Here is a 13,903-nt window from a genome sequence, read left to right on the forward strand (position 1 = left end):
TAGGCAAAACGCAGCTTATCTTGGAACACATGCCTCATAGGCCTACCACAGAATGCTATCTTTAGAACGCAGAATTTCCCCCGTTTCGGACACATCTGTGTGCGCGACTTACTGTAAGTCCGACTCGATTCCCCATCTCTGCAATAACCAGGTTTAACTTTGCCATGCATGAACGTTTTTTAAAACTCCTAAAAAACTGTTAAAATGAATAAACTTTAGGCCTACGAGATTGAAAACTTACCTAGTGTGGATGTAAGGTGGTGTGTAGATATTTTTGATAGTTGCCACTTCACTTAAAGACTCCAGTACGTGAGAGATACTTGCTGCTCAGAAAACGACTCCTCCCTAACAACCCTACACTTTTCTTTTTTCAGGTTTGGTTTTTCAGGTTTGGCTCCGCCCTCCTACGTAGTAGGCTACTTGGTTGAATGATTAATTCATGTCATGAAACACAATTGCTGGTCATGCAGAATGTTGAAGACATAAAAAATCCCTTGACACTGTTAAATCAGAGTAGCTTGACACATTTTCAGGAACCGTACAGTCCCGTGCAGTCCCTTTTTGCACACAATTTATGTTTAAGGATTAATTGATCGAAAGGATGGTAGCCTAATTCTTAATAAACAAGAAAATGAGATGACAGCATTTGGCATTTTGGATTTGGTTCTGTTCAGAGGCAATTGCAGCAACCCATATCAAGCTCATGGACAATACTCCCCCCCCCCCCCTCCTCCCCTTATTAATGACTTCTTGAACACCTGATTCACCAACTGCTCAAGCCTGCTGAGGTCATCTGTTGAAAGACAGCGCCTCCTCCTTTGTCCTCAATGCAACTGCATGAAGCCAGCCTGGACCATAACAGTTTTTCGCAGTGGCTTTTGCAAAACAGCTCCACATCACATGGATTGCTTGTACATTTCTACAACTTAGTTTGTGTCCAACACTTTTAATTACTGATTAAAGTAATACTTCTGTCAATGAATATGTCAGGGTTATCACAGTGCCATGTTGGCTACTATACTACAGTACACTACACAGGCTGAGAAAATCTCTTAAGGGACTGGGATGTATACTGCAGGTGTAGCAGTAGCAGTTACAAGCTGTTGAGAAGCAATGACACAATCTTGCATGTCATCAACATTTTTTGCCAACAAAGTCATCATAGACCATCACAGTAACCAGAAAATCATTTCACCTTTAATCATAAAGAAACAAATATTTGGAATGATTTGAATGAATTTGAGCCTGCTGCAGTAGTGATTTGTTATTCTTTAGACACCACAAAACAGGTCTTAAAGGTGTTCTAAGCGATTGTGGGTAATGTCACTTCTGTTGACATTCAAACAAAACAGAGAGCTAGCTGGCTGCTTCCTCCTCCTCCCTCCCGTGCAAATTCTGTTGTTGCCCATAGAAGGCAAATCCGTTAAACATAGACTGTTAAACAATATCCCCCGACCTCGGAGATGATTAGAACAGCTGGTCAGGTGAAATTGATTGAGCCACAGAGGTTTAGTCAGATTTTTTTTCCCTTTTTTTTTTCACACGGCCAAATTTCTGTCAAGGATTCCCGGGACACTGAAAGACCGGGGTACACGAAACTTGGTGGGCATGTAGCCCCACATGGATAGCATGGAACCATCGTTTTTCGTTTTCATCTGTAGCCCCCCCCCCGCTGGACTGGACCCCCCAAAGGAGGGTAGGGCAGACAGTTTTCTGTGAATATCTCGAGAACCGTAGGGTTTAGGAGGACCACCTTTTTTTTGTATGTTGATCTTAAGGGGCCATGTCAACCCATTCCATAACCACTCATTTAATGTATAGCGCCACCTAGTTAAAAACAAAAAAGTAAAAATGAGGTGTTGGAATCGCAGGTATCTGTGACCTAACATGGTCAAAACTGCACGACATTGGAAGTGTAGGATAATTATGACACCCTCTGAATGCACGCCAAGTTTCGTGGAATTCCGTTCATGGGGGGCCACACAATAAATTAATTTATGTTACTGTACCCCAACTGGCCTGTAGGTGGCCGGAGACCGTTTTCTGAGAATATCTCGAGAACCGTAGGGCCTAGGAGGACCACCTTTTTTTTGTATGTTGGTCTTAAGGAGCCATGTCAACCCATCCCATTTCCACTTATTTCATGTATAGCGCCACCTAGTTAAAAATTAAAAAGCAAAAAATTAGGTGTTTTAATCACAATATCTCTGGCTGACATGGTAAAAACTGCACAAAATTGAAAGTGTAGGATCATTATGACACCCTCTGAATGCATGCCAAGTTTCGTGAACTTTCGTTCATGGGGGGCCATACAATAAAATAATTTATGTGTACATTTAGTGACCGTACACCAACAGAGTTTTCTGTGAATATATCTTGAGAAGCGTAGGGCCTAGGATGACCAATTTTTTGCATATGTTTGCCTCCAGGGGTCATGTTAACCAATTCCATATGCACACATGTGCATAAACAGATATTCACACACATACATTCACAGTAATCATACGTATGCCACATACACACACAGTAGATATATGTACGCATGCATGCACATGCACACACACAGGCACATCCACAAGCACATACACGCACACACACACACACACACACACACACACACACACACACATGAACACGTACACGCACAAATGCACACAATTCAACAATTTCTCAAAATTATGAACAGGCAAAATGGGGGTGGGGTTGTATAAAATGTATTTTACATGTGAAATCTATGAACTAATCATGTTTTGGTACTTGTTGTCTAGCAGATACCAGTGAGAATTGAGTGTGCATAATGCAATTCAGTGAGACAGTTAGAATCATATATGCCTTTCACCTTTTGTTTTTAGCCAGCAGCCAGACCAGCAGATACCCTGACTTTGCTGAATTACTGAAGCTAAGCAGGAACAAAGTAGGAAACGAACACAATTTGCCAAGTGTGACTTATTTTTGTGGAAAAAATGTGCCGGTCATATTTTGTACCGCTCTGACCGCCGTACCGGCACTGAAAAAAAATTTGTCGGAGTGGTGGGACGTTTGAAAACAATGAAAGTGCTGCAACTCCGATAATTAGACGTCAATGTCGGAGTGGGGGTATGTCGGAATTGACGGCGGTCCCCATTTTTATGGTCCAGACTGGACCAAGTTGTTTTTGTTGCTGTTTTTGGAGTCTTTGCTGTCCACAGAGACCACATTTTTTTAGAGTGTATTCAGGGCACCGGCAGCTAGCGGATGGTGAAGTGATGTTTGCTGTATGTGACAAAAAATGTTTTAGAAGACGCATTGCTTAGACCACCTTTAAAATAGATTTAAAAATGTAAAAAAAAAAAGTTCTGCATTGAATATATTTCAAAACTGCATACAAAAAATATAGTTGTACTGCAAAGGCCTTCAGACCATTTCCAAGGCCATGGATTTGAGACTACTGCAGATTGTTCCCTTTGAACTTGTGGATGCTAAATCAAGCTAATAACAAAAGCCTCAGAGAAAGTGACACAAACAGACATTAAGAGAGGAACCAGGAAATCACAATGAAAAATCCCTCTTCTTTAGGATGTAGAAACTGAAACCAGCCTGTAACTAAAAAACAATCTGTCCATGGAATGTTAGAACCCTGGCTGGTTTGTTGGCCGTGCTTCATGATGCAGCAAGTCATTGACCCCTGTTCCACCAGCTGGAGATCCATGTCCACACAACCTGCAGAGGCCTTCTGAAAATATGAACCCACGTCTGTTCACGAGACGGTACAACGGCTCTTTGTCTTTGGTCTGTGACAGAGGAAAAGCAAAAACAAACCGATGTAATCTCATTAGTTGTTTGTGTGTCGTGACCTGTCCAGAAATAACAGACTAAAAGTATACCCTGATGTTTGCCCACCCTTTGAAACTGTGCCGACGTCAACATTTTCAGCCCTGTTTTTGATTATCCTTGGTGCATGATGAATATCTGGGTCGCCACCTCCTTCAAATGGGAGAATTGAAAACAAGAGTCAGAGATGAAGATAAGACAAGTAACCTCATCTGAACAAGCTTCAATCTGTGAGTTAGCAAGCAAAAACCCTGTCCACAAATTGTTTTCCAAAAGTTTTGTCCCTGACCAAAAGTTTTTCTCATGGGAGACCCTCCTCCCATGTCTCTTAGTGCCCCATTGTATGAAGTCATATGCACTTATTTATTTATGGTACTTCTTTTCTCTTTTACTATATATTCAGGCACACACATATATCTGTTTCTTGGTGTTCTAAGCCCCCAACGTTGTCTTCAAGGCAACGCTGCCAGGAGGGCTGCCTGGGTTAGGCATGGGTTAAGGTTAGGGTTAAGGTTAGGGTTAGGATAGGTGCCTTTAAGTCAATGGTGGCAGCGCTGCCTGGAAGACGACGTTGGGGGCTTAAAACACCATCGAGCATTACTGTCATTACACTATCCTACACTGAGCAATACACTAACCTTTCCCTCGGGCACTGATGATAACTGTTGACATTAGATTCTTGCACTGAGTTCCCCATCATTGGATTGAGAGAAAGTTAACATACACTATACCCCCCTCTCTCTCCACATACACACACACACACACACACACACACACACACACCAGGCTAAATGTATACCCTGATGTCTACTCACCCTTTGAAATTGTGCTAGTGTCGATCTTTTCAGACTTGTTGTTTCTGACCATCGGCGCATGATAAATATCTGGGTCGCCACCTCCTTCTAATGGGAGAAGAGTCAGACCAAACAAGAGCCAGAGGTGAATATTAGTCGAGTAAAAGACAAGTAATAGTTTGCCAGCTACTCATTCCTTCAGGTACCAGTGTCAGGAGCGCCGGACTTACCGTTGACCACTCTGGCTGTAATTTCTCTGGCTTTGTTGCCTTCCACAAAAGCTTCACTCCTAACTAAAAACAATTAGAATATTTAGAACATAATGTAACACTTTTACCACATGTGTAACAAAAGTGTTTTCATGAGATCTCAATAAAGGCTGATTTATTTCTTGCAAGCCAATGAAAAAAACCCACCCCTTGTCCCCAACCATGGACATAATCTCATCCCTATATTACCCCCCGCCCCCCGGTGACCAGAGGTTGGTTTATTATTATCTTTATTATTATTATTATTATTATTATTATTATTATTATTATTATTATCTACCTGCTTCAGCGATCTCAGTCTCATCTGGACAAGGTTTGCTGCGCTGTGAGAGTTATGTTCATAAAAATGTGTTATTAGTCATTGATAGATTTAATAATTTGAAATACAAAGGCATGACCAACAGGTCAATGTTATTTTTATCTTACTAATATGGTATCACTAATCACAACTTTTCACCCACCAGAAGTAAACATCTGATTTACCTTTCTATGAGTTGTATCAGTGTTGATAATGCCTCCAACTTGGTTTTCAAGTATTTGTGGAGCATGTGTTATTTTTTTATAACCTGATGCTCCTGCTGAAAAAAGGGGAGAAAATCACCAAAAGAGACATGTATTTATATTTTATTTAGGTCTTAGCTACAACATGTCTGTCCCATAACACTGTTTTGTAGATTGTGTGGTTTGTATTTACCAATGTATGTTTCGTCATGCTCTCTGGATAAGTTTTTTTTGGTTACACTTTCCCTAAAGGTATCTACATAAAAGTGACATGACACTGTCACAAACGTGTCTTAAACATTTTAAACAAGTCATAAATGTTTATGACATAAGGCTTCTGTTAAGTGTCATTCGGTTTTTTGTCATGACAAGTTAGGGTTAGTGTTAGGGTTATGACCAAAGATTCTGACATGTCACTCTTATGACCAAAGATTCTGTCATGTCACTCTTATGTAGATACCTTCAAGTAAAGTGTTACCTTTTTTATTTTTATATATACCTGTGGTGTTCATTGGGCATTGAAGATCATTTCCTATCCAATTGTTAGTAATAATAGGATGGTTAACAAATTCTCCATTTCCGGCTGATATATTGAAATTGCGTGCTAAAACACATAGACAGAAAGAGAAGATACAATATGTCAATAGAACAATAGACTCAATAGAAGTATTTTATGTATTGACGCTTATATGACTGGCATATTTCTCTAATGGGAAATAGCATATGGAATAGGATAATCACACCTACTTCGAGGATATTGTTGTCCAGCCATTCCTTCAGTGATCACAGACTATATAAATAAGATAACAATATGATCTTTACCAATAAGGAAGATGTACAAATAATAAAAGACTTTCTTTAGGATAAAATATTGCAATCTACGCTAAGCTATATAGACTGTAGTGTACAAATAGATCTATCACAGGAATTCAGAGCTCTCTTTCTACAGACTGCTGACGGTGCCTTCCCTCTATTCGGCATGTTTATAGTTTGTTACAAAGATGCATACTTAGTTCATGCGTTATTGCACTTCTCAACTGTAGGGGGAGCCAGAGAGCAAATCTTCTTCAGTGCTGCTTGTTAATAACTGTTAGTAACTAACAGTGTTGAACTGCTTCTGAATCCTTTCAATGCTATTTTTTCTGAAATGAATAAATGCCTTTCTCTGTTACAATCACCATCATCAAAACTATCAACAACTAAGATAGATGACACTGACATACCCTTTAGAAAAAGTCCAAACTTTGTCACTTAAAACCTGATGAAAGTGACACTATGATATACAGTATCTTAGCATACTGCGCACAGACTTCAAGATTCTCATTTAGCTTGGAAGATTAATTCAGAGCATATCTGTGTGCTGCCCAACTGCTGGCATTTATACAAAAGTGGTGATTTACAGTCTTTGAGATGAAAGGTGCGTATCTGTAGGTTGGGTCAGCACTGGTGCAACAGGTTTCAGGGAATATCCTGTGCGTTGTTGTTTTGTTTACTCTACTGTAATTGAACAGTGCCAGTACACATTTGTTCACCGCCGAAGTCTATTGCTGCCTTTTGCATGTACTAAGTTTTTGAATTACATTACGTGTCACCCTACAATGAACAAGTTTCATTCTTCTTCCACTTCTAATGAAACATGCAAAAACCGCAGATAAAACAGATTCTCATTACATACAGATAGAGCAGGTTCTCATCACATATAAACAGATTCAGATTCAGATTCTTATTGTTCACTCCCTACAGCTGCGAACACATGTCAAAACTTTGACTCATGCAACCGAGACTACTTTCTCTGAATATTTTAACTGTTAATTTTCATAAGGTGCATTTTGTCAATAACAGACATGGCCGTTTTTTAAGATCATATCTAGTTTTTATGGATAACAGTCACTCACCAAATGGAAGTATACTGTGCATTCCACTCCTGAACTGGAAAGAGGAAGTCTTGATCAACCACTGAAAATACTCAGCTTAAGCGCATGCGCAGAGAGATGACAGGATATGTTTATAACTAGTGTGTGTGTGTGTATGTTTGTGTGTGTGCGTGTGTGTATGTGAATGAGAAAGAGAAAGAGAGAGAGAGAGAGAGCGAGAGAGAGAGCCTGCGTATGTACAGTAAAAGTACACGCCCTTCCGTAGCTGCTTTTATTGTTTTCTTTCATTCCAGGTCATGTGAACGGGTTGTTCATGATATGATGACACGGTAGCTTGAAGTGCATTTAGCGATAGTCCATCAACTACTTTTACAGTTAGTCCATGAACTAAAAGGCACCAAAAACACCAACATGATATATTACAAGGTTGGAACATCGTGTTCCACACTGTGCAGGTGACAGTGGCTTGTCTGACAGTCAAGTAAATAAAAAAAAAGTTTTGTCTTTTAAACATCAGTCAATGATCATGTCATATTCCGTCAAAAGTTTGGGTCCCTTAAAAATTTCCATTCCACTCCATTATAGATAGAATCAAAGGTTCAAAGTCAAAGTCAGCTTTATTGTTAATTTCTTCACATGCTCCAGACATACAAAGAGATCGAAATTACGTTTCTCACTATCCCACGGTGAAGACAAGACATATTTTACCAATTTAAGTCCACAGACAAACATAACATTCAAGTAAACAAAAAAAATTAGTAAATAAGAGGGCACATACAATGAAGAAATAAAAGCAGCAAAATTTGGTTGAAATTGTGCATAGAGACAGTCAATAAAATAGTAGTGCAAAGTCAGGCCAATAAAAGGCTGAGGTAGTTCTGTTTGACCTAAGTAAGAAAGAAAGTGGCATAGTGGTGCAAGTTATGTAAGAGCAGCAGAAGTGTTGCGTTTTCAGGACAACAACAACAAGTTGCAAAGTGTGCAAAGTGTACAAGTGTGCAAGTGGAGTAGTGCAAGGGGGCCATTGTGGGTCCAATGTCCAGGATGTTATGTAGCTGAGGGTGGAGGGGAGAGAGAGTTCAGCATCCTAACAGCTTGGTGTATGAAGCTGTTGGTGAGTCTGGTGGTGCGGGAGCGCAGGCTTCTGTATCTCTTCCCAGAGGGCAGTAGATCAAACAGATTGTGAGCGGGGTGACTTGCATCACTCAGAATTTTGGTCGCCTTGTGGGTGAGGTGGGTGGTGTAAATGTCCTTCAGGGAGTACCAGCTGATATCAGTTGTATAAGTTTTTTTCTAAATTTAAATTGTGTGTTTATTCTGTCTATTATGGAGTGGAATGGACATTTCTAAGTGACCCCAAACTTTTGACCGGTAGTGTATATTAAAACAAATTCATGATTGTGTGCCTGGAAAAGAAGCATACAGCACTTGAGGTACTTTTATTTTTTTATTTGTATTTCATAATGTTTTTCTTTGACAATCACACAAAGTTTCAATATAAATATCAAACATGTTTTATGTTTCTGTCATCTCTGTAATGTCACGGAGGTCATTTTAAGTTATAAGTGAAAGGTAATCTTTGTAATTAGCATATGATTATATGCTAATTAAATTATATCTCATACAGCCTCACAGCCTCTTCCCGATGATATTGGATTTTTCCAAAGGTTGCTGTTGCAATCTATTGGTTAGTAAATAACAGCCTGCATACATGCACAGAGAACTCTGTTGCTCACCAAGGCAGGAGGAATTAACAGAGTGCTGCTGAAGTTGTTATTATGACCGCCGCGCAGCGAAGCGGCGGTCATATAGGTTTAGTCAGAATTTTTTTTTCGCATGTCCAAATTTCCGTCAATGATTCCCGGGACACTGAAAGACCGGGGTAGACGAAACTTGGTGGGCATGTAACCCCATATGGATAGCATGGAACCATCGTTTTTCGTTTTGATCTGTAGCCCCCCCGCTGGACTGCACCCCCCGAAAGGAGGGTAGGGCAGACACAGTTTTCTGTGAATATCTCGAGAACCGTAAGGTTTAGGAGGACAATCTTTTTTTTGTATGTTGATCTCAAGGGGCCATGTCAACCCATTCCATAACCACTCATTTCATGTATAGCGCCACCTAGTTAAACACAAAAAAGTAAAAATGAGGTGTTGTAATCGCAGGTATCTGTGACCTAACATAGTCAAAACTGCATGAATTTGGAAGTGTAGGATCATTATGACACCCTCTGAATGCACGCCAAGTTTCGTGGAATTCCGTTCATGGGGGGCCACACAATAAATTAATTTATGTTACTATACACCAACTGGCCTGTAGGTGGCCGGAGACAGTTTTCTGTGAATATCTCGAGAACCGTAGGGCCTAGGAGGTCCACCTTTTTTTTGTATGTTGATCTCAAGGGGCCATGTCAACCCATCCCATTACCACTTATTTCATGTTAAAAATTAAAAAGCAAAAAATTAGGTGTTTTCATCACAATATCTCTGGCTGACATGGTCAAAACTACACGAAATTGAAAGTGTAGGATCATTATGACACCCTCCGAATGCATGCCAAGTTTTGTGTACTTTCGTTCATGGGGGGCCTTACAATAAAATAATTTATGTGTACATTTAGTGACCGTACACCAACAAGGATTCCCGGGACACTGAAAGACCGGGGTACACAAAACTTGGTGGGCATGTACCCCCACATGGATAGCATGGAACCGTCATTTTTCGTTTTGATCTGTAGCCCCCCCGCTGGACTGGACCCCCCGAAAGGAGGGTAGGCCAGACACAGTTCTCTGTGAATATCTTGAGAACTGTAGGGCCTAGGATGACCATTTTCTTCCGTATATTTGCCTCCGGGTCATGTTAACCCATTTCATGTGCACACATGTGCACAAACAGATACACACACACATTCACAGTAATCAGGGCCGGCCCGAGGCATAAGCGAACTAAGCGGCATCGGTAACGTTCCAGCTTCATAGGCAAAGATGGAACAGCAGTGCGCTCTGCTCTAAGATCTTTGGAGAGAGATGGTAGTGTTTGAGAAAATATACCATGTTGGGTGGGGAGACTTCTGTGATGAAAATAGACTTACATTTGATTAAGATAGTGGCGAGTGACGTAGCGGTGTTACCCTAATATTTACGCTGCAGTAGATCACCATGTTAAGCGTTCACCATACTGCAATTAAGTATATATACTCTTTTGATTATGCCTCATTTGCCAATAGAATATGAATTGTTACATGTGGAATTGCTTGTTGATGAGTGTAAGTAATGATAGCAAAATAAACTCATTCTGCTCGATCAACTATGCACTTATGCAATATTTTTTTTTCAGAGACACTGTTGAAGTACTTTGGAGCACATCTCTACCTCTACCTAACTCTACCTCATCAAGTGTCTGCCTCCATGGCTGATGACACAGAAGGTGAGGTTTTCTTGATGGCAAATGGTTACATAGCCTGTTAATATGACATGACACATTTAACATAGTTTTTTTTTATTTATTTATGTATTTATTTAATCATTGCAGGTTTGTCCACTGCAGAGTTGCAGATGCCTAAAAACCAGGAACAAAGTAGGAATAATTATCTATTTTTTGGGACATTTTATTTTTGATTATTAATGTTTGTCTATTTTGGTTTTATTTTGTAGTTGAAGATTGCTCATTTAATGCACATTTGCGGATTTGTTCTGCAAATCTGTTAAAAAACAAGTCATTAAACTGATGTACTTGTTTACAACAAATACAAATTCTGTTGTATTTTGTTATTTGTCAATTAAACTTCAGTAAACCACCCTTAGTGCTTCACTTTGAATATGAATGTTTCAAATAAATCTGTGATTTTAGTACCCTCTAAGATTAAAAGGTGACAGGGTTGGTGTAAATAACAACTATATTAATACATTGGTATACCAAGCACATGGGGCACAAGTGCTTGCCCCCACTCCCCCCCCCCCCCCCCCCCCCCACACACACACACCCGTTTGTACCAACATTTGCACAAATAGGGTAGGGGGAGAGGGTCCTTATGCATCTGTGTCCAGGGGGACAGTAGTTCATAATCAGTCACATAACCTCACTGTATTAATTTATAATATGACATTATAGTGTGAAGTTGTCAATTATCGCCAAGCACAGGTGACTCTGTGTTGTGGGAGGGGGCCCCCAAATCAAATTCTGCTTAGGGCCCCCAAAAGGCTCGGGCCGGCACTGACAGTAATCATACGTATGACACATACTCACACAGTAGACATATGTACGCTTCCATGCACAGGCACATACGCAGGCACACACACAAGCACGCACACACACACACACACTCTCACACACACACACACCCACACACATAACATAAACATAACACAAACAATCAAGATTTTCTCAGAATTATGAACAGGCAAGATGGAGGTGGGGTTGTATAAAATTAATTTTACATGTGAAATCTATGAACTAATCATGTTTTGGTACTTGTTGTCTAGCAGATACCAGTGAGAATTGAGTGTGGATAATGCAATTTAGTGAGAAAGTTAGAATCATATAGGCCTTTCAGCGTGATTTCTTTTTGTGGAAAAAATGTGCTGGACTGGGCGGCGGTCGTATTTTGTACCGCTCTGCGGTACATCTAGTTAGAACACCAATCCCTTTTTAAAAACAAAATGCAAAATGAGAGGTGAAAAATTAGATTTTAAAATGAGATGCATATACACTCTTTGATTTTTAGATCTACAGGCATTGATGGCTTTGCAAGATACTGTAGTTGGCTGGTACCAGATTTCCCTCGGTTATTGTCCCAGATTTCTAAACATATCCCTATCAAATAAAAGTGGAGGCTGTTCATTGTTATGACTCACACCTTGAAGCACCCCAACCAGGCCCCAGACTAACCCTACAGCCTATAAGAATAGTGGAAATGCATGACATTTCATGTAGCTGTATACCATGCTGTGTGCCACAACAGAGCACTTTGGTTTTAATAAATGTTTAATCGTAATTAGCACGGACAGCAGTAAAGACATTCATAAGTTACAACGTCTTATCACCTTGAGAAGTCAGAAGGTTCAGCACCTGTGCGATATAGACCTTTGCCGTGCACATGAGGGACTGGGGGTCCCCCACCATGTAGTAGAGTGCCGTCCCAACAACACCGATCGCCAAGGCAACCAGATACCAGAGACCGGAGAAGACTGCAGGGAAAACGCACACATTTATGATAAGGTGTCCTTGTTCATATAGTGCATTTTCTATCACAATGGCTACTACAGTACATTTTGGCATTATTAATGCCATCAATAGGCTACCAATTCATCAAACCGGGGCGCTAGCCCCAAACTATACTTTAAAAAAGCCTAATTAACTTCAAGCTTATGTACCAGGTTATGTCTCCGCCTCCTTTGTAACCTTAATTGTAATTATACATTTCCTCCTGTTCATCACACCCCACCTGACATGTCTCTATTCCCCACTAATGGGGCTAGCCCCACACTTTGAGAACCACTGCGCATAGTGTACAGTAACAATTCAGTCTAATAAGTTCGGATCCCAGCCCATCTCTCTCTCTCCCACTTGCCTCTCTCTTCCACCCACTCTTCATTGTCCTATCTGAACTAAGGCTAAAAGCCCCAAACTATACTTTTAAAAAGCCTAACTCACTTCAAGCTTACACATACGGACGAAACGGATCAACTCAACGGATGGAACAAACACGTCCATTTACGTAGGAAAAGGGAGCATTGCAACCAATGTTGCACCAATGCAACAAAGTATTTTCCGCCCAATGCAAATAAACTGCACTCTGTCCGTCTACATTAAGGTCTGGAGATGTCCCCCTCCACTGGATTGAGAGAACAGTAACTCTCTCTCTCTCTCTCTCTCTCTCTCTCTCACACACACACACACACACATGCACACAAATGTACTTGATGGTTGCCCACCGTTTGTTTGAGTGTCGATCTTTTCACACTTCTTGACATTGACCTTCGGTTCATGATGAATGTCGCCAACTCCTCCTACTGAGAGAAGAGACAAAAAATACAAAAGCCAGAGATGAATATTATCTAAACAGAACAAACATCAACCTTTGCCATGTGTGAGTTAGCAAAATCCCACTTCTTCACATCCCCCAAACTTCATTCCCTCAGGGTCAAGAGCACCAGACTTACTATGAATTAATCCAGCCCTAATATCTTTCGCTTCTTCGGCTTCCACAACTGCTTTGTTTGTAACTAGAAAATAGAATATTTCAAATATAATTGATCACTTTTGCCACATGTTTAGCATATAAGTTTTCATGAAGAGAGGTCAAAAAATTGCCCTTACTTGGCATACTTGGCCCAACCTATGTTGCGTAGTGTTGGAGAGGAACTCTGCTGATCTGTGAGGGAAGAAGGAGGTTCTGCTTACAGTCTTCCTGAGTGGGAGATGTGTGTGTGTGTGTGTGGGTGGGTAGGGGGTGTTACTGAGACATATATGTTTTTAATAAGTGTGTGTGTCTGTGTATGTGTGTGAGAGAGAGCGAGAGAGCAGGGGCGGAGCCAGAGGGGTGGCTCCAGGTGGCACAGGCCACCCTTGAGATACGATTGGCCACCCCAGGTGCCACCCCCAAATCCTAGTCTACGATTGGCCATTAACATGGTCTAAGGCGGGACTTTTCTTGA

General features: G+C 40.7%; 1 protein-coding gene across 1 annotated transcript; it reads right to left on the reverse strand.

Annotated features, from left to right (window-relative positions):
• Nucleotides 1–3,267: 3,267 nt before the first annotated feature.
• Nucleotides 3,268–7,316, reverse strand: LOC143140066 (uncharacterized). The gene is made up of 9 exons (XM_076300891.1): nucleotides 7,270–7,316; nucleotides 6,122–6,164; nucleotides 5,874–5,978; nucleotides 5,357–5,451; nucleotides 5,154–5,196; nucleotides 4,835–4,897; nucleotides 4,626–4,712; nucleotides 3,880–3,963; nucleotides 3,268–3,770 (listed from the first exon to the last, which is right to left on the reverse strand). The coding sequence occupies exons 2-9, from the start codon at nucleotides 6,144–6,146 to the stop codon at nucleotides 3,655–3,657; spliced, it is 618 nt and encodes a 205-aa protein (XP_076157006.1). The 5' UTR covers nucleotides 6,147–6,164; nucleotides 7,270–7,316; the 3' UTR covers nucleotides 3,268–3,654.
• Between the last annotated feature and the right edge of the window lie 6,587 nt (nucleotides 7,317–13,903).

This window comes from Alosa pseudoharengus, unplaced genomic scaffold (genome assembly GCF_046254945.1).
Source record: "Alosa pseudoharengus isolate Yale_2024_CS ecotype anadromous, Long Island Sound unplaced genomic scaffold, YU_APseudo_1.1 YU_APseudo_1.1_scf_23, whole genome shotgun sequence".
In the NCBI taxonomy this organism is placed as follows: Eukaryota; Metazoa; Chordata; class Actinopteri; order Clupeiformes; family Clupeidae; genus Alosa; species Alosa pseudoharengus.